This window comes from Thyridium curvatum (assembly GCF_004353045.1).
Source record: "Thyridium curvatum strain D216 chromosome Unknown NODE_27_length_422201_cov_78.887067, whole genome shotgun sequence".
Lineage (NCBI taxonomy): Eukaryota > Fungi > Ascomycota > Sordariomycetes > Thyridiales > Thyridiaceae > Thyridium > Thyridium curvatum.
In genome coordinates, this window is record NW_022156782.1 from 46285 (window position 1) to 65839 (window position 19555).

At 59.4% G+C, this 19555-nt stretch overlaps 5 protein-coding genes across 5 annotated transcripts; 4 read left to right on the forward strand and 1 right to left on the reverse strand.

Moving 5' to 3' along the window:
* Window positions 1–1340: 1340 nt before the first annotated feature.
* E0L32_005227 (uncharacterized protein) lies at window positions 1341–3095 on the forward strand (the record flags this gene model as incomplete). The annotated part of the gene is made up of 1 exon (XM_031139726.1): window positions 1341–3095. The coding sequence occupies one exon, from the start codon at window positions 1341–1343 to the stop codon at window positions 3093–3095; it is 1755 nt and encodes a 584-aa protein (XP_030996246.1).
* Window positions 3096–5340: 2245 nt separating this feature from the next.
* Window positions 5341–7723, forward strand: E0L32_005228 (uncharacterized protein; the record flags this gene model as incomplete). Its single annotated transcript, XM_031139727.1, has 7 exons — window positions 5341–5633; window positions 5725–6063; window positions 6127–6333; window positions 6417–6782; window positions 6890–7263; window positions 7329–7392; window positions 7474–7723. The coding sequence occupies 7 exons, from the start codon at window positions 5341–5343 to the stop codon at window positions 7721–7723; spliced, it is 1893 nt and encodes a 630-aa protein (XP_030996247.1).
* A 957-nt stretch (window positions 7724–8680) lies between these two features.
* E0L32_005229 (uncharacterized protein) lies at window positions 8681–10827 on the forward strand (the record flags this gene model as incomplete). The annotated part of the gene is made up of 2 exons (XM_031139728.1): window positions 8681–10658; window positions 10733–10827. 2 exons carry the CDS (start codon window positions 8681–8683, stop codon window positions 10825–10827), a joined length of 2073 nt encoding a protein of 690 aa, XP_030996248.1.
* Window positions 10828–11080: 253 nt separating this feature from the next.
* On the reverse strand, window positions 11081–13244 carry E0L32_005230 (uncharacterized protein; the record flags this gene model as incomplete). The annotated part of the gene is made up of 5 exons (XM_031139729.1): window positions 11081–11815; window positions 11884–12062; window positions 12643–12955; window positions 13033–13112; window positions 13169–13244. The coding sequence occupies 5 exons, from the start codon at window positions 13242–13244 to the stop codon at window positions 11081–11083; spliced, it is 1383 nt and encodes a 460-aa protein (XP_030996249.1).
* A 581-nt stretch (window positions 13245–13825) lies between these two features.
* E0L32_005231 (uncharacterized protein) lies at window positions 13826–19420 on the forward strand (the record flags this gene model as incomplete). Its single annotated transcript, XM_031139730.1, has 5 exons — window positions 13826–13903; window positions 13989–14084; window positions 14141–14510; window positions 14584–17394; window positions 17448–19420. 5 exons carry the CDS (start codon window positions 13826–13828, stop codon window positions 19418–19420), a joined length of 5328 nt encoding a protein of 1775 aa, XP_030996250.1.
* Window positions 19421–19555: the final 135 nt, after the last annotated feature.

Here is a 19555-nt window from a genome sequence, read left to right on the forward strand (position 1 = left end):
ATAAAACGTCGCTCCCTCTGGTACGAAATCGCGCCCACATGGCGCCTCCTTGGCGTCCTCTTCGTCCCTTCGCACTGCGCGATCGGATATTGCGTAAGGATCCCGGGATTGTACGTGTACTGTACGGAGTACGAGTCATCGAAAACTCGTCCTCATGTCTAGCTGTTTCTTCCCGGGTTGAATCAGGGTCTTGGCCTTCCGCTGAAAGGGGAACGACGAGACGACGACAACGACGCTGTGGTCCGCATCTGACAAGCGCCCCGTGAGGGGCCTCTTCCGGATGGGCCATGGCCTGACCGAGCCTGGCCTGGACCCCTGGTATTCTGCTCATTCTGTGCGCGCGCAGTGGCTCTGTGGAGAGGGGACAGAGGACGGGATGAGGAAACAACAACGAAACTGACAGGACGCTTTCTCCCAAAGGACCGACTCGACAACAGCACTAGAGAGCGTCTGGGCTGCTTTTGGTGAGACCCAAGGCGAGCCAGACTTGTCCGACTTGCCAGACCAGGTAAGTCTCTGGTCTTCGTGGTCTTAGTTTGGGAAGTGGGAGTGGGTTCGGTGGGCTCGAGAAATGGATGCGTCCTCGTACATGCCCAACTAGCCTGCCCGGTGGTACTCCCATCTGCATGGCGCTGGGCAGGGCAGAACCCGCCTCTCATCGAGAATGAGGGGAGCGAGAATGTTTCACTGCAACCAAAGCAACCCAACAAGGAATACTTGCTGGGCTGGTCGGGTGACCCGCTTGGCTGCGTTGCATTGGCGGCGTTCCCGTGGGAGCTGATCCACACCCTGGCTTCCTGAGTCTGGTACATCTGATAAAACTTTTTACATGCTTTGCTAGGAAATTATCTTATCAGATCACAGCAGTGAGATGGATGCACAGGGTGCTGATCCCGATCCACCCCATCGGTCGACCCAGGGACTTTTGATGTTGCGTTGCGTTGCAATGGACCCTCCCCCAGCTCCGATGCCGACCTACATAAATGCTCGCCGTCTTCGCTCCCACCCTCCATCAGTTACCATGTTTGTCCGGTGGAATTCCAATCTTGAGGTCCGTCTCCTGCGACTGTGTAACGACCGCCTACCGCACTTGACTGTGTCCTGGTAGCTAGCTGCCCATCGCGACATATCCGAGCCTACCGCTCCGAGCCTTCCAGTGGCACCGAAAATTTCTTGTAAGCTGTCCAGCCCCTCTTGTGAACTCATTGTACTCTTCGCCACCCTTCCTACTCTGTGGTGTGCATGTACCGCCGGTGACGATGCATAATTGCTAACGAGGCTGGGCAGTCGTCTGACAGACTTGGGAGAAAAGAAGAAAAAAACCAGAACACGGATTCACCATGGCAGCGATGCCCGAACACGACCCTACCCGGGCCGAGGAGCAAAAGGGCCCCGCCTCGCCCGGCCAGCTCAGCCGCCAGTCCTCCCTCGACATGAAGGAGAAGTCGCCCGGCGTCGTCCGCATCGAGGCCATCGCCTCGGTCATGACCCGCACCGACCGCTTCTTCATCTTCTTCGGCGTCTTCCTCATCGCCTACGCCTACGGCCTCGACGGCACCCTGCGGTACGCCTACCAGCCCACGGCCTCGGGCGACCTCGGCAACCACTCCCTTTCGGCCACCGTCAACGTCCTGCGCGCCGTCATCGCCGCCGCCGCCCAGCCCACCTCGGCCAAGATCGCCGACGTCTTCGGCCGCGTCGAGCTGATCATGGTCTCCGTCTTCTTCTACGTCATCGGCACCATCGTCGAGGCGACGGCGCAGAACATCGACACCTTTGCCGCCGGCGCCATCATCTACCAGATCGGCTACACCATGGTCATGTTCCTCGTCGAGGTCGTCATCGGCGACATCACCTCGACCCGCGCCCGCCTGCTCTTCAGCTACATCCCGGCCCTGCCCTTCATCATCAACACCTGGGTCAGCGGCGACATCTCCCAGGCCGTCCTCGACAACACCACCTGGCGCTGGGGCATCGGCATGTGGTGCATCATCTACTCGGCCTGCGCCATCCCGCTCGTCATCTCGCTGACCGTCGTCGGCATGCGCGCCAAGCGCATGGGCGCCCTCGCCAACTACAAGTCGAACTTCCAGCAGCTTGGCCCCCGCGGCTTCTGGATCGACCTGTTCTGGCGCCTCGACGTGCCCGGCATCATTCTAGTCATTGCCGTCTTCGCCCTCGTCCTGACCCCGCTGACCCTCGCCGGCGGCTTCGCGACCTCGTGGGGCAAGGCGCACATCATCGCGCCGCTCGTCGTCGGCATCGTGTGCATCCCGGTCTTCATCTTCTGGGAGCTGCGCGCGCCGCACCCGCTCGTGCCCTTCCGCACCATGAAGGACCGCGCCATCTGGGGGCCCATGGGCATCGCCATCCTGCTCAACTGGTCGTGGTACATGCAGGGCGACTACCTGTACACCATGCTCGTCGTCGCCTTCGACTTCTCCATCACCTCGGCCACGCGCATCGCGTCGCTCTACTCGTTCTGCTCCGTCATCACGGGCTTCCTGCTCGGCTTCGTCGTCTACAAGGTCCGCCGGCTCAAGTACTTCATCATCGCCGGGACATGCCTCTTCCTCGTCGCCTTCGGCCTGCTCATCCGCTACCGCGGCGACCCGAGCCCGGCCGGCAGGTCCGGCGTCATCGGCGCCGAGGTCCTGCTCGGCATCGCCGGCGGCATGTTCCCCTACCCGGCGCAGGCCTCGCTGCAGGTCGCCCTCAGGCACGAGCACCTGGCCGTCATGACGGGCCTCTACCTGGCCACCTACCAGGTCGGCTCGGCGTTCGGCAACACCGTCTCGGGCGCCGTCTGGACGCAGGTCCTCCCCGGCGCGCTCGAGGACGCGCTGCGGCCCATCAACGCCTCGCTCGCGGCGCCCGTGTACGAGAACCCGCTCGTCGTGGCCGTGGGCTACCCCGTCGGCAGCCCCGAGCGCGACGCCATCGTCCACGCGTACCAGCACACGCAGCGCCTGCTGTGCATCACGGGCGCCTGCCTCTGCGTGCCGCTCATCGCCTTCGCCTTCTGCCTGCGCAACCCCAAGCTCAACGACAAGCAGAACCTGGTCGAGCACCAGGACGAGGAGGTCGTCCGGTAGGCGGAAGGGTGCAAAGCGTCCCTTTCCCGAGACTTCATTTGCACTGTGTGCGAAACAGGGAAAAAACAAAACATAATCCTACTTAATACTGTATTCAAAAGAAAAGTCCAGATGGATGATGGTGTCAAAAAGCAGGGAGAGATGGGGCATGTGTTGATGCACACTTCTTTTGTTGTTCTTAGAAGTGTTTAATATTACAAGAGATCAGTACTCATTTTGCTCAAAAATGAGGTCTGCTTTTGTGTTCATTCAGCCGTTTAGCACATACAAAATGAAAATAGGCGAGTGTTTTTCCATTGCACATTGCTTCAGTTGGAACAAGTGAACTACAATCACTCTGTCGGCCCGCTCTATTGAAGTCTGTTCTTTGTTCTGCTCTGCATGTTTCAGTGCTTCCTCACCGCCCCTTCTACTACTCCTTCCTGTACCACTGCCTCTGGCTTGCCCCTTGATCTTTCTTCTCTGTATAGAATTTTCTGGTTTGGCTTGATCTTTTCAATTGTTTAAACACCTTATGCAGATAGGTTATACAAGATGTTGATTCTTCTTTAATGATAAAAGCACAGGTCTTAGGGCAGCTCTTTGTAAAGGCAAGGTTCCTGCTATTTTGCTAGGTGCCCCTTGCAGGAAGGCCAAGGATGACATGAGCAAGTGGAAACCTCTTGAGCATAACAGCACCACATGTCTTTCACCAATCTCCTGTGGCGCAATTGGCTAGCGCGTTGTAAGTTTAAGAAAAAAATCTTGCATTAGCACCACCATTTATACTAACAAATACATCAGCGACTGTTATCCACCAAACTGGAAGCATATCGGAAGGTTCTTGGTTCGACCCCAAGCAGGAGAGAAATCTCCCACTTTCTTTTTTTCTTGCCCTTCCACCCCCTTCCCCTTCCCAAAGAATGGGTAGAAGACTGCTTGCAAAATGGCTCTTTTTTTTCCTTTTGTCTTTACTTTCAAGAGGGACATGTAGTGAACAAATAGACCCCCTTCTCGCTCTCTCCGACCTGGAACTGCTCGCCTGCCGTTTCTCTCTCTCCAGGAAAGAACAAAACCCGACACTAGGCGTAGTACATTGTGTCTCAATTGATCTACCATCTACCTCTCGACCACCGTTGCTGCCGCTCTCTCCTTGTACTGGACTTCCAGCTCGTCATCATTAACAGGAGGGCGCCCATGAGAAAGCTCGTGCCTAAAGAGCATAGCGTTGGTGCTTTGTGGCTGACATCTTTCGTAGAGGCGCCTATGTCAGCCCGATGCCAATGTAGTAACTCGTGGCATATCGAGCTTGAGAAGGCAGTCGAGAGCATTTCGCACGGAATGACTGTATAAGCAAAGATAACGAGCCGTCGTCCACCAATCACCCGTGGCGCAATTGGTTAGCGCGTTGTATGTCAACCGTTTGAACGTTCCCAAGTTCCACTTCCTCATTACTAACACCCAAGATAGCGACTGTTAATCGAGAGGTTGGCGGTTCGAGTCCGCCCGGGTGAGCATATCGCCCTTCATTTTTGTTTTGCTTCGTTTCCCTTTGCCCAGTTTTCTACATCTTTGTCTTTTTTATCATTCCAATCTACCTAGAGCCATAGCACACCCACCTGTGTTTGGATGCTGTGATTGTTATTGTAGAATGTCAAACAAGGTTTGTAGACTCAAGCGATGGCTGGAATTGAACACGATACAGATGTGTCGTACTATGAGCTGAAGTAGAGCAAGACGATCCTTTAGATCAGAGCCATGGTTGGAATTGCCGATGAAACTGTCCCTTGAGTGACCAAGGGGCCTATCTCAAGTCCGGCTCTTGTCGAGAAGAAGCGGAATTCCGTTTCATCATGTCCCAGCATCAGAATTGACGGCGGGATTCAATTGAGTTGCACCCGTGCCTGGCAAGTCGTAGGCACATTCCAATCATTCAGTGGCCTGTCACAGCTGTCAGTCCCTCCTGAAGCTCCACATGGACTGCCCTTCAGAGACTAACTCAACCGCACTGTCGGAGGGTGTCCACTGTACAAACCGCCCAGAAAGACTGGCCTGCGATCAGCTCAAATCTACTGCGCCGCTCGTATCCTTGGCGCTTGAGGCGACTTGGCCTCTTTCTTCCCTTGTGTCTAGGAATCGATGATTCTTTTCCTTTTCCCTCAAGAACGCAATGCTCTTGAATCTAGCTTTCCACGGCTGATGTTGGGCTATGAAAGGATCGCTTTAGAACGTTTGCGGCGCGACTTGTTTCTCTGCTAGGAACAAGATGGCAGGTCTCATGCAGAAGGGCGGCGACGTGGATGTGGAGAGCCGGGGCCAGCAGCCGCACACGATGTCCGGAGCCGCGGACGGCGCCAGGACGGGTACCGCGGGCGGCTCGTCAATGGCCACGGCCGGCGGAGACACGATTGAGCTCGGCAGCATGGCCGACCTGACTCCCGCACGGGCCGTTGACGGAGGCGAGGCCGGTGTCACTGCCGCCGAGGGCGAGACCGGTGCGCCGCCGCCACCCCCGAAGAAATTCCCTACCGGCCGCCGGAAGTGGATATTGACTGCAGGGTAAGGGATTTTATTTTTGGCTGCATCGAGCAGTCGGTGAATTGGGTTGCTCTGTGCTGACGTTTGGGGCGGTGGTTCGCACTGGGAACAGGATATGGATTGCCCTGTTCTTGTCGACGCTCGAGTCGACCATTGTGAGCACGTCGCTTGTCTCTATCACGACGGCGCTGAACGGCTTCTTGATGCGCGACTGGATCGTCACCGCGTATTTGCTGACTTATACTGGTAAGGCCATACCTTGCACACCGGGAAGGTCGATCTGGTCTGGGAGAGTGTGTGCTGACTTGACCTTCCCGAATGGAACAGGCTTCCTCACCATCTACGCCAAGATCAGTGACATCTTTGGCCGCAAGACCATGTTTGTCCTGGCGCTGGCCATATTCACTGTGTTTTCCATCTTGTGCGGTATATCGAACAACATCGTGGAGCTGTAAGTTGGAACTTGGACCCGAGCGCAAGACCCAGTGGCTGACACCGGCGGCCTTCTGAACAGCATCGTCTTTCGCGCGTTCCAGGGCATCGGCGCCTCGGGCATCTACTCGATGATCATGGTCATCGCGCCGGACCTCGTCCCGCAGGACCAGTACGGCAAGTACATGGCCATCGTGGCGACCGTCTTCATCGTGGCCAGCGTGCTGGGCCCCATCCTCGGGGGTGTCATCAACACGCACTCGTCATGGCGCTGGGTGTTCTTGCTAAAGTGAGTCGTCTTCTGTCGGGAAGAAAAGGCCGTGTGAATGGCAAAAAGCATCTTTTGCTAATAGGACATCTTTGCGAATGCAGCGCCCCGGGAGGCACCATCGCCCTGGCCATCATCATCTTCTTCCTGCCCACGTCGGAGCAGTCGTCCAAGATCCCCATCCTGCAGCGCCTGCGCGTCAAGCTCACGCGGTCCGCCTTTGCGCGCGTCGACCAGCTGGGCATCCTGCTGCTGCTCGCCGCCTCGGTCCTGCTCGTCTTCGCGCTCGAGCAGGGCGGCACGCGGTACCCGTGGGACAGCGCGCCCGTCATCGCCACCCTCGCCATCTCGGTGGCCTGCGGCGTCGCGTTCCCGTTCTGGGAGGTCTACGTGGAGAAGTCGAGGTCGGCGCAGGAGCCCGTCTTCCCGATGAGCTTGCTGAAGAATAGGCTTATCTCTGCCATGCTACTGTGCGTCTCCCCCTCCCCCTCCCCCCCTTTTCTCTTGAAAAAAAAAAGAACGCGAGAGACTTGATATCGTTTAGCTGACAGCGCGTTATTACTTTTCATGTCATCAGAACCGCCTTCTTCACGGGCTTCCCCTTCGTCTCCATCGTCGTCAACATCCCCCAGCGCGCGCAGGCCGTGGCGGGCCTGTCCCCGCTCGACGCCGGCATCGCCCTGCTGCCCATGCTGCTGAGCTCGCCGCTCGCGACGGCCGCCTCGGGCTTCCTGACGGGCAACTTCAAGGTGCCGCCGTTCTACCTCGTCGTCGGCAGCTCGTGCCTGCAGCTGCTGGGCGTGGGGCTGACGGTGTCGCTGCCGACCGACGTGACTGACCGGGTGCCGCGGGAGCAGTACGGGTACGAGGTGCTGATGGGCGTCGGGTTCGGCATGGGCCTCACGACGCTGCTGACCTTTGCGCGGGTGGTGGTGTCGGATGAGCACCTTGGTATGGTGGTTCCTGGGTAAATCTCTTTCAACTAACACCTGCAGAGTGCTAACACGGATGCATAGCTGTCGCCAACGGCGCCATGACGCAGGTGCGCGTCCTGGGAGGCACGATCGCGCTGGCCGTATGGTAAGCAGAGACACATATTCCTCACCTTTTGTGAAAGATGACTTCGGAGCGATATCCCTTTTCTGACCAGAATGTCCCCAGTGCCACGATCCTCAACAACCACATCGGCCCGCGCATGGCCGCCATCGTCAGCCCGCAACAGGCCGCCGCCATCAAGGAATCGCTAGCGGCCATCGGCGAGCTGTCGCCCGAGCAGCAGGTGGCGGTGCGGCACGCCTTCGCCGAGGGCTACCACCGGCAGAACATCTTCATGACGGCGCTGTCGGCGATCGGGCTTATCTCGTCGTGTTTCCTGTGGGAGCGGCGGCCGAGGAGGGCGACTGAGGGCTGATTGGAAGCTGATGTGCATCATAGACCGGGCCCCCAAGCCGCCACGGACATATAGACTTTCAATGACAAGCACATGTATAGATCTTATCTAAGGAGTGCCTGCATGCCCCAGATGAGGTAAACTATTGCCATAAAATTCTAGGGGCTGAGCCAAGCTTCGTATCGGCGGCACATAACAGAAGGACCTCGGGAGTTAAGATCTTATCACTAATCAGATAACTAACTAGAGGTGGATTCAGTTTGTTTGGAACGTTGTGCCTGACGGGTCTGGTGGGTGTGGATGCGAGGCTGGAATCCCCCATGCTCGACGTTCCCCATCATTGCTCGCATCCTAGTCCCATTTGAGTGACAGATTTCCCATATATCAGTCAGTGGTTAGCAATGCTTTGTCCGACACACCTTTTGGGCTCTATAGCGAGTAATTTGGCAGGGAAATGGAGTGTGTTTCCAGGAGTTGTCCTTGGCTTGGTTCAAGGTTTACGCCGTCGTCAGCAAACGCAAGATTTGTCAGCAATGGCTCTCGAGACGGGAGTGAGACTGAGCTTTGAGTAAGATTGTGAGGTAGGCAAACATTTCGTGTTCACACCAACTTATTAGCGGGCACGCACACACACCATCGTTGAACCTCGGCTCAGCCCAGACTCGCTGTCGATCAGGCGTTCGTTCAGCTACAGGGCCAGGGCCAGACTGAGCAGGTAGCTAGCACATCTTCGAGCTTCTCCACCGCCACACTCACCGTGGACATCGACAGGAGGTGTCTCGACACGGTGGTGGCTTAGTCGTGCCTTACTGTTCAATCGACAAGAAACCTCTACAGTCGCGTAAGCGGGGGCGTAAGGTCGTAACGCAGAACAAAAAGGAAGGAGACCTGGAGGTCATTGGGAAAGTCTCGGACAATGCCTCGACTGAGTCTCTGCCCTACAGCCACACCAGCACACACCCCGCAATCCCGGTAGCCATGTCGCCGGCACCACCACCCGAGGCCATGGACCCGGCGGGGGCGGGGGCGGCGCTGCCTCCGCCTCGGAAGCGCCCCAGGAAGGGGAGCAGCAGCGCCAGCGCCAGCGCCGCGTCGCCCGAGGCCGAGGGCAGCGACAAGAAGCGCTCCCGGGGCCGGCCGAAGCTCGACCTCAAGGACGACGAGTCGGCCGCCGACCGCCGCCGGACGCAGATCCGCCTGGCGCAGCGGGCCTACCGCAGCCGCAAGGAGAACGCCATCTCGGCGCTCGAGCGGCGCGTGCGGGAGCTGCAGGACGCCAACGACGGCATGAGCAGCGCCTTCCGGGAGCTGCACGACTTTGCGCTGGCGCAGGGCCTGCTCGAGGGCGCGCCCGAGTTCGGGCGGCAGCTGAGGGCTACGACGGAGAAGTTCCTGAGCCTGGCGAGGACGACGGCGAGGACGACGACGACGACGACGACGGGCATGGAGGACGGGGAAGGGGAAGAGGATGGGACCGCGGAGGGGAAGGAGGCTGCTGATGCGGAAGCTGAGGCGGTCCTTGCGGCCGGCGCGGGAGGGATCTTGGATCGACATCCGTCTCACTCGGGCTCAGAGGCTACGCCGCAGGGCTCGGAACGGGGCAGCTTCGGCCAGGAGGTGTCGCCTGCGTCCAAGGTGTACCTCCCGTGTGGCTACACAGTGTCAGATGGCAGGGATGAAGGGATGCAACTCGCACAAATGACTGCGGACTCACTACCTCCGCCGATAGACGCGCCGCCGCCGGGCTACGGAGGATCCCACCCGGCCGGCGCATCAGGCAACCCGAACTTCCCCTTCGCGTACCCGCGCATGCCCAGGAGCAAGACCAACGCGTCGGGCTACTTCCTCAACCCGTCGCCGCCGTCGCCGTCGCCGTACGCGTCCATGCCCGTGCCCGCGAGCTACGCCGCCTCGGAGACGACGCTCAGCCGGCGGCTGCAGCGCACGGCCATCGAGCGCGGCCTGCGGCTCATCAGCATGCCCAACCCGCCGCCGGCGCGGCTGTCGCGCGTCTTCGGCTTCTGCCTGCTCTTCGAGACGCGCGACATGATCATCGAGCGCATGTCGCGGCTCGCGCGCGGCGGCGGGCAGGACTCGCTGCACAACTGGGGGTACCCGTTCGCGTACCTCGGCGGCGCGGGCACGCGCACCTCCGAGTTCGCCGCCTCGCTGTCGCTGTCCGGCACCACCGACTACTCGTCCTCGAGCGGGTCGTCCCCGGGCCCGCCCGAGGCGGCGGCGGCGGCGGCGACGGCGGGTATCTACCAGCAGCAGCAGCCGTACAGTATGGACGGCACCGGCGGCGAGCGGTTCAAGATGCTGCCGCTCGGGTGCCGCATGTCCATGGGCCCGCACGACGAGCGGGTCGTCGGCGCGCAGGACGCGCAGCTCACGGACGACATGCGCATCATGCTGCCCGGGCTCGAGGGCGAGTTCTTCGACGCCGAGGAGACGGAGCTGTACCTGCGGCGCAAGGGGATATACGTGCCCGTCGGCCTGGACGAGGTCGTCGTCGAGATCGACGAGGCCAGCTTCCGCGAGGTCCGAGACGGGACCGGGGCTGGGGGCGGAGGGTCTGCCACTGTGGGGGGATCCCAGGTTCCCGTCGCGCAGGTTGGAGGGGGGAACGAAGCTGCGTTTCACAGCCAGGCTGGGCACGGAGTGTTTGACAATGCCACCGCCGTATCGAACACGCCGTTCACGGGGGCGTCTAGCGGCGCCATGGACCCCATGACCTCTGCCCCGGGCTTCTCGGCGATGTTCAGCATCCCCGTGAGCGCGCCGCCCGGCAACATGTGGCAACGCCCGTCGGGCTTTACCGAATTCCCTGTCACGGCACCGGGAGAGTATACCCTGACTGACTCCATCGGTGGTGGGCAGTCAACATACCAGGGCCATCCGGCGCCGCCGTCTTCGCGAAAGATCGTGACGCTGGATGTGCCGACGTTTATATCGCGTGAGTCTGCCGTCGCACATTGTGTGGCCTGCGCTATTCAGGAACGAATGCTGACACTGCTTTGCCCTGACCAGAACTTTCCAGCACGGCTGTGTGTCTGGGTAGGGCATCGGGTTTCAGGAAGGAGAACATCGATGCCGCGGTGCTGGCGGCGATCCGGGAAGTGTAGATGCCTTCTCTGCAAGCGGCGTCTTGAGCCACGAGGAGACCACCTAGAGAATGGCTTTTGACCTGGAGGACTAGAGACGAGACTCTAATTGGAACTTTGACGGACAGCAAAGCGGGCGTACCCGGGATATTTGTGCTTTTGGATATACACACACCAGGCCGGTAAAGCGTAGTCTATTTTGGTAAAATCATTGTACATCAGGTCCCTCGTATAACGAGGACCAACTCCATAGTGAATTTACATCGTGAACACATCACGCAGGCCCCTTCTCCGTCCCCTCTCCCTCAGCCAGCCTCTGCCTCGCCTCCCAAGCCGCCCTCCTCCTGGCCTTGCGCTCCTCCTTCTCCCTCGCCGCGGCCTCGGCCTCGGCCTCCACGACCCGCAGCATCGCCGCCGCCCGCGCGATCATGTCCGCCTTCTCGCCGTTGAGCTTGCCGTTGAGGTACTGCCTGCCCAGCACCGCGCTGGCCGCGTACGTCTCCTTCTTCTTCTTCGCGGCCGGCCCGCCAGCAGAGCCGTCCTCGGCGGCGCCGCCCAGGCGCGCCTCCCACTCGTCCTCCGTCTCGGCGAGCCACCGGCCTTCCTCGTCGAGCTCGAGCGCGAGCGTGATGCGCGCCTGCCGCTTGTCGCCCAGGTCGCGCAGGACGCGCGACAGGGCCGGGGACTGGGGCTTGCGCACGCGCAGGAAGGGGTGTCCCGCGGCGGTGGCGGCGAGGCGCGGGACCTTGCGCCGGCCGGAGCCGCCTAGCTTCTCCTGCGGGAGGGGCCGGGCCGTCGGGCTGTACGTGCCCGTCGCGGGGTCCTTGGTCAGGAGCGGGGTGCGGGCTGGGTGCGGCGCCGTGGAGGGGTGTTTCGGGGGCGGGTTGGCCGGGTCGGAGAAGTAGGCGCGCGAGGCGAGGACGGAGGCAAGGCGGGAGTGGAGGAAGGAGAGGATCGAGGCGTGTTCGGAGGAGGAAGGGTTGGCAGCGCGGGTTAGGAGGTCGAGGCACTGGGTGTTTGCATGTTAGCTGAACGGCAGTGGAGGAGGAGGAAGGGTGCGGTGTGTGAGAGACGAACCCGGTAGCCATTGTCCAGTGCGGCCGCAACGAGCCGCTGGCTGGTGTCGTTCTTGTTGCGCCGGAAGGATCCCCGGATAAGATGTTTTATGGGGTGGACAGGGCCGAACTGGGCGACGAGGTCACCTGGAAGAGGGACCTTGGGGGCTTGCTGGAGGAGAGCTCTGTAGAGGGCGAAGCCTGGAGAATGAGGTCACAATTAGCTTGAGCTGCGGATCGAGGATGATGGTGGCGGATGCCACCTACATGCTGTACGATGCCGCGAGCTGCGGGCAGGATTGAAGAATGCAGGCATTCATCTGGTCGGGCCAGCCGGTCTGTTCAGAGGAAATATAGCTGGTCCACAAGAGAGAAAATGGCGAGGAGTGTGGTGGTGGTGACAAAGACGAACGAAGCGTTGGAGCACCGACCGAAAAGCATCACGTGCACGTGCCAGCAGATGGGAATCAAAGAAAGCATCGATACGAATACCTAGACACAACACAACCCACGCCGTTTGATTCCTTGCAAAATGCAGAGCAGTGAAAAAGCCGTTACTTCATGTAGAACACCAATCCTTCCGTAACCCCGCGAGTGTGATGCTTCAAAGTGGACTTGGCCGTCTCTTCGGCCCAACCCGGAATCCTCCCTGTCAAGCTTGCAAGTATGCTGGGTCTGCCATCGCTCCAGAATCATTCCTCTCCAATCTTCTTAGTCCTTGTACATGGGATACTTGGAGCCCTCAGGAGGCTGGGGGAGCTTCTTGTGCTCTTCCATGTACCTAGAAGAAACCCAATGGTCAGCATTTGTTCGCGGTACCATGCATGGTGGATATGTAGAGCGTACTTTCGTATCGCGATGAGAGCAGACTCGAGACTCAGATGGTCGTCCTTGGGCCTCGGGTTCTTGGCGAGCTCGGCCGCGATGCGCTCCCAGTCCCTCAGGATGCCGATCGAGTTCTTGTCGACAAGGCCGTCCTGGGGGCTGACACCGGGCAGGTTGATCTGGCTGACGAAGTGGATCAGGGGAGGCTCTTTCGGGTAGTTCGGTCCGCAGTTCATCTTGAGCTCGTAGATGCGGTTCTCGTGGTTGCCCTAGGCGTTGAACAGGCTATGGTCAGCTTCGAAAGCGGTGGGATTGGGCTGGGCGAGCTGAGGGAAGGAAGCCTTACATGCGGAGGGCCCCAAATGGTACCGCGCCAGTTGGACATGTAGATGTCCTCCGGGTCCTCCAGACCATAGGAGCATGCACCTGTGACGATATGATGAGATAAAGGAGTTCGGTCTGGGTGCGAGGGTACTCCATACCGGCACCCATGCCCTTCTCGCCCTTCTCCAGCTCGGCCAGGAGCTTGAAGTTGCGGGGCACTTGTGCAACCGCCATGATGATGTCGACTTGCGGGGGAAGTGAAGGTTTTGTGGTGCGCAAGCGGGTGGAAGGAAATGAGAGGCAGTGAAAGAAGACCCTTGTTCGGCGCAAGATTGAAAAGCACAAATGATAGACTTGGGGGTTGGCCAAGTTGGGAATACCTTCACGCGCGAAGCTGGAGGGGGTGATAACAATCAATCACTGGGTACTTTAAGTAGGCACCCTGTTGATTATGGTGGGGTAGGTACCAAACCTCGGGAGAGAAGGAACAATGGCCTGGCTTGGATCCATGGAATTGATGACTCAGCAACGGGTCCTTGGTGCCTGTCACTCCCTGGAAAGGAAAGCTCCAGCCTGGCCGGTTGCGTAACAGCCACTGAAGGTCCCCACTACAGCACCCAAGAAAGGGAGAGCTCAGCCCTGAGGCGACGTCTCAGACAAGCCAAAACAGCATCAATGCCTCGAGCTTGACCTCCAAGCTGCCCGATGCTGCCCTCTGATATCTGGCAATTCCGTACTGTTTTCGCAGGTGATCACGTATGATATTTGCTTGATTGCATCATGTCGAAGACCGCTGTTTGCATGCTACCATCAAGATGACCGCCCAGCTGCTTGCGACGGAGCTCGCCAATCTCATCCAGGAGAGCAAGCGGAAGCACCACGATCTAAGACAGGTACGTGTCGCGTTCGCCGTGCTCACCGATGATGCCGCCGTAGCCGCCAAAAACACCGCAACAACCTTGCTGACTCTCATCCTAGGCTGCCGAGAAGTCATTAGAAGAGCTCAAGAGTCTGCGAACGTCGTCCGAAGCTCAGACAGCTGCTGGTAGAGCGCCCCTAGCCTCATCCACTCACGTATGAATGAGCCTCCCTGCGCTAACCCGTAACCCGTATGAACAGAACTTACACAGAGGGCCAACTTTGTGAATCCATTCATCATCGCCTGCGGAACCAAGAATGCCAAGTTCACTGGCATTGCAGTCGTCTGCCTGCAGCGGCTCATCGTCGCCAAGGCACTGCCGCGCCCGCGTCTCAACCAGGTGCTTGAGGCCTTGAGGGAAGCCACGTCGGCAGGTCTGGATGTCCAGCTCAAGATCCTGCAAGCTCTCCCGTCACTGCTGCAGAACTACTCGGCCGAGGTCAATGGGGACCTGCTAGTTACTGCACTGAACATTTGCTTCATCCTGCAGTCGAGCAAGAATGCCATCGTCAACAACACATCTGCCGCCACTTTGCAGCAGCTTGTCGTATCAGTGTTCGACAAAGTGGTAGTTGAGGATAGTGAGTCTCCGGTGTCTCGTCAGCTCGTACCCGCGAACTCTTAGAGCTACATACTCACGCCTATGTCGGATAGAGTCATCTTCAGATGCCCCCACGGTGGGAGAAGCACCGACCCAAGAAGGCACGGTTGCCCTGAAGGCTTCGGCTCTGGACGCGTTCCGGGTGTTCAATGACTTGTGCCTTCTCACTGAGCTACAAAGACCCGAGTACCTCAGGTTCTCGGGCCTCTCGCAGACCTTTGGCCTGGAACTAATCGAGTCTGTTCTCACAAACCATGCCGCCATCTTCACGTCCCACCCAGAGCAGACCCATGTGCTGCGTACACGGGTCATGCCTCTGCTCATAAACTCGCTCTCCGGACACCCAAATTTCGCAACAAGCGTCCGGCTCATGCGTATCCTCTACACATTGCTCCGGAGACACCTGTCACTCCTCCCTTCTGAAAGTGCCGATGCGCTCGATGTTCTGACGCAGATCCTCGACCAAGACACCACCATCTGGAGACGAGCATTATGCATGGAAGTGTTCAGAGGCATCTTTTCTGAGCCTGCACTACTTCGGCGCATTTTCATGATGTATGATGGCCAAGAAGGCGAGAAGAAGATCCTCAAGAACCTGACGGCTACCTTCGTGCGTGTGAGCACCGAGCGACCCGCCATCATCGGCCTTGGACATCAGTCGACGATACCCGTGGCCAATCCTTACGCCAATGTCGGCACGAGCACTGATCAAGCTGCGTTAGAAGCAAGCGGCGTAACGGGGTTCATAAGTAGTTCCGTTGGCGGTGAGGGCCACGACACCGGCATCAGCACGCAGTGGAGCTCTGTGCGTGTCCCTTGCATTGACCAGCTCGACAAGACCGAGTCGCCGGCCATCCCTGAATCATATCTGTACAGTCTCACGCTGTCGTGCATCAACTCCCTGTCTGAAGGGCTTGCCAAGTTCATTCTTCCACTCACGGTGCCTACCGATGTTCGGAATCGGAAGCGCAACGGGAAGCAAGATGCTACGGGTCGGGATTCTCCCGCTCCTGGGAGCGAAGAACGTGTAGCAGGTAAATCTGCCGCTCTGGAGCGCTCGTCTTCGTTCAAGAAGAACCCAGTTCCGATCAATCCTCTCACCTTAGAGGATCACCCCTTGTACCAAGATATCAAGGCGAGTGCTGCGCTCATAGAAGAGTGTTGGCCGGCCATCCTGGCCACTTGCTCAACATTTCTGTATGCCGCGCTGGACTCTGATTACTACCACGGCCTAGTGAGAGCCTTCCAGAAATTCACTCATGTGGCCGGCCTGCTTCAATTAGACACACCCCGCGATGCCTTCTTGACGACTCTGGGCAAGGCAGCTGTGCCACCCAATGTGTTCACAGCGTGCCTCAACGCCGGGCCCAGACCCTCGACCCCTACACCAACTACGGAAACGCCCAACAGTATACTTGGAAATGCAAGAGGATTACTGAGTGTGGACAGCTTGGTCAGTCAAGCTTCGTCCAACCAGGAGCGTCAGAGACAACCGTCGGTAGACGCCGCGCCTTCGACTCTCAACACCAGAAACATGCTCTGCCTGAGAGCTCTTTTGAACCTAGGAATTGCCCTAGGTCCTACCCTTTCCTCTTCGTGGCAGATCATACTCGAGACTCTTCAACAGGCAGATTTTGTCCTGTTCGCGTCTGGAAAAGTAGCGGGACGGACGCCCATCGTGTCGAGAACTCCCGACCAGCAAGCCGAGAACGAAACCAACATGTTGCTCGCGAACTTCGGCTCCGAGATCAAGGCTGTCGAAACCGCTGCGTCGCGGCTTTTCGAAAGCACAGTGGACTTCCCAAATTCCTCCTTTGTCGAGGTGATCACTGCTGTCTGCAACCTCCTGGACAAAAACGAGGAACGACCTTCGACAGCAGACAGTCGGCCACAGTCGCCGCCGTCTGGAGGCTCCACGCTCAAGGCACCCGGTGGACAGCACCGAAGGGTGCTGAGCATTTCTACAACCGCTGCCACAGGGCCGAACCAAGAAGACCAGTTTGCTCTTGCCAAGCTCGGCGACATCGCTACCATCAACTTGGAAAGGCTGCTCAGCTATCCGCCCGAGTCATCTGGCTGGGTGCCACTGACCTCGGAACTGATAGAGACCCTCAGCTCTTCTTCGGCGTCCTCGCCAGTGAGGCTCCGAGCCGCCGAGATCCTCGTCCGCCTCGTGCTCGAGTCTTTCAGCGCCGTGACGTCCCGCCCGACGAGCGATCGGGCCAAGATCCAGCTTCGGCTTCTCCAAGTGCTGGACCAGGCCTTGCGTCCGCTCCAGAATAGCGACCGCAACGTCTCCGTGACCGCGCACGCCGCCGATCTAGACATCCACAGGACCATCCTCGAGGGACTGAGGAGCATCCTCGAGAACTGTGGCGAGTCTCTTGTCAGCGGCTGGGATCTTGCGTTCGCCATCATCGACAGCATATTCCTGTCCAAGAGGTTTGCGGCCGAGGAAGGCGCCATCTTGCAGGCCGACCAGAGCGTCTTGATGACGCGGTCGGTCAAGCTGATCAAGCCGGCGTTCAGCTCACTACAGCTCATCTGCTCTGACTTTTTGTCCTCGCTCCCAAACATCTGCTTTCTCAATCTAGTGGATACCCTGTACAAGTTCTGCTCACAGGACGACGAGCTCAACGTCGCGCTTACGACTGTGACTTTCTTTTGGGTCATCTCCGACTTTCTCTCCGGGCGTAGCCAGTCCATTACCATCACAGAGGCCATGATGGAAGGATTCAGTGACAAGGAGTTGACCCAGATAGCCTCCGACTCTGCTCGCCCTGGCTCAAGCGCAGCGTTATGGATGCTGCTCTTGCATCGCCTCACTATCGTAGCAACTGATAGTAGGCTGGAATTGCGAAATAGTAAGTTCTTTCTGACTCTGGGGTGCTTTTATCATGGGAACTGACATGGCTAGGCGCAATCCAAACGTTGCTGCGGATTGTCCACGCATATGGCAGCAGCTTGAATCCAGACTCATGGGCTATCTGCATCAAGTCAGTCATTTTCCGGCTCCTTGAATCCATGCAAAAGAGGCTGGCCTCAGCCCACGAAGAAAGCCACGGCCCAGGTGGCACAGCCGAGTGGGACGAGACAGCTGTGGTCGTGATCGACGGGGTGTCTGGCCTGTTTGCCAGCTACCTAGATGTGTTGACGGTGCACAAAAACTTCAACTCCCTATGGAAGCACCTCCTTGGGTGTTTTGGTTCTATGTTAGACTTCAAATCTCTGGAAATCAACAGTGCCGTCTTCAACAGCCTTGCCAGCATTCTCTCCAAGTGCAACACGGGCTCGGCACAGAATCTCAAGACCGATAGCATCGATATCGCATGGGAGCTGTGGTCCCGAGGGGTGCCTCAGTCACCGGGAGGCGAAGTCAAGACCGAGGACCAGCAGAAATCACTTCTCTCTTGGGTCGAGGCTTTGCTTCAGATGTACCGTCTCATCGCGGAAGATCTACAATTTGACCGCGTCAAGACGATTCTGAGGTTGCTGAGAGAAGCCATGCTTCTTGCCATGGCCGGCTCTTACGCCAGCGACATTGAATTCCCAACCCAGTTGCAAGGACGCATCCTAGACTTCTTCAAGACGACTCGCACAGATATCTCCGAGGTTCCTGCCGCGATCATAGCCCAGCTTGCCGAGTTCGTTGCATTGGCATTTACAGACGAGCGGATCCAGCTGGGCTCGAGTCAGAAACAGCAGACCTTTGTCGCGATGTCCAAGGAGAGCATGAAGGTGCTGAAATATCACATCACCCAGAACGCATCAGACACGCACATATTCACCGAGGGCGCCTTTTCGGCTGCGCTGTCAGCTCTCGCCAAACCGATTACGCTGAAGTACCGTTTCCCCATAGTGACCAAGTCAACACAGCCATGGCAAGAAGCCACGAGTGCCGCCCTCGCCGTCCTAGAAGCCACCATACCTCACCTACAGGGACAAGGCATCCCGCGCCCCACGGTCCGAGAGATCTGGCAGGTCATCGTCTCCATCGCCGCCGGCATCATCAGCGCCGACGCCGTCGACGCCGCCCCGGCAGGCGCAGACCTCGCCGCCGACGAGCGGTTCGACATCGACGCCTTCCGCGCGCTGCGCGAGCTCGTCATCCCGCTGCTCGGCGCCGACGCCGCCGTGGCCGAGAAGACGCGCAGGGCGTACGCCGAGGCGCTCTTCCGCACGTCGGTCATCCACGCGCCCGCGCCCTCGGAGGCCGGGCTGTTCGTCGTCAGCACCGGCACCGGCACCGCCGCGCCGGACACGGACCCGGCGCGGCGGGGCCAGCTCGCGGGCCTGCTGCACGAGCCGCTGCGCGTGGGCCGCACGGCGGAGCCGCCGCCGGCGCGCCGCGAGGCCATGGCGTACGAGTGCCTGCAGGAGCTGTTCGCGCTGGTGGCGGCGCGCGACGACGACGCGGCGGCCTCGACGCCGACGATCGTCGTGCAGCCGCCGACGCCGCGCTTCCCGCCTCCCCAGATGACGCTGCCGCCCGGCCACGGCCGCGGCCACGGCCACGGCAACAAGAGCCACGGGGACGGGTCGGCGATGCACGCCGCGCTCGCGCGCACGGCGGCGCCGTACCTCATCGTGCGGTGCGCGCTGAGCCTGCGCGCGTACGCGGCCGACCAGCCGCTGCGGGGCCACATGCCGCAGCCGCTCTCGCAGCGGCGCGAGATGGGCGCCGTGCTCCGCGCGCTCGTGGACCTGCGGTCCGAGCCGGGCGCCATTCCGGACTCGGCGGGCGTGGAGTGCGAGGGCAGGAAGCACCTCCTCCGGCTGTACCCTTTGCTCGTGCGGTGCGCGGGCGTGGCGGGGGCGGCCGGGGACGACAAGGTGCTCGGGCTCGTGGGGGATGCGCTGGGGGTCGTTGGCGGGGAGTTGGGGCTTTGAGTTTAGGGTGTGTGTGTGTGAGGGGTGTGAGGGTTGGAAGTGAATGGAGGGGATAGGAAGGCGATAGAGTAGGCGATAGAATGGGGGGATAGAGGAGGGGAAGAGGAGGGGGAAGGGGAAGGTGAGAGGATGTTT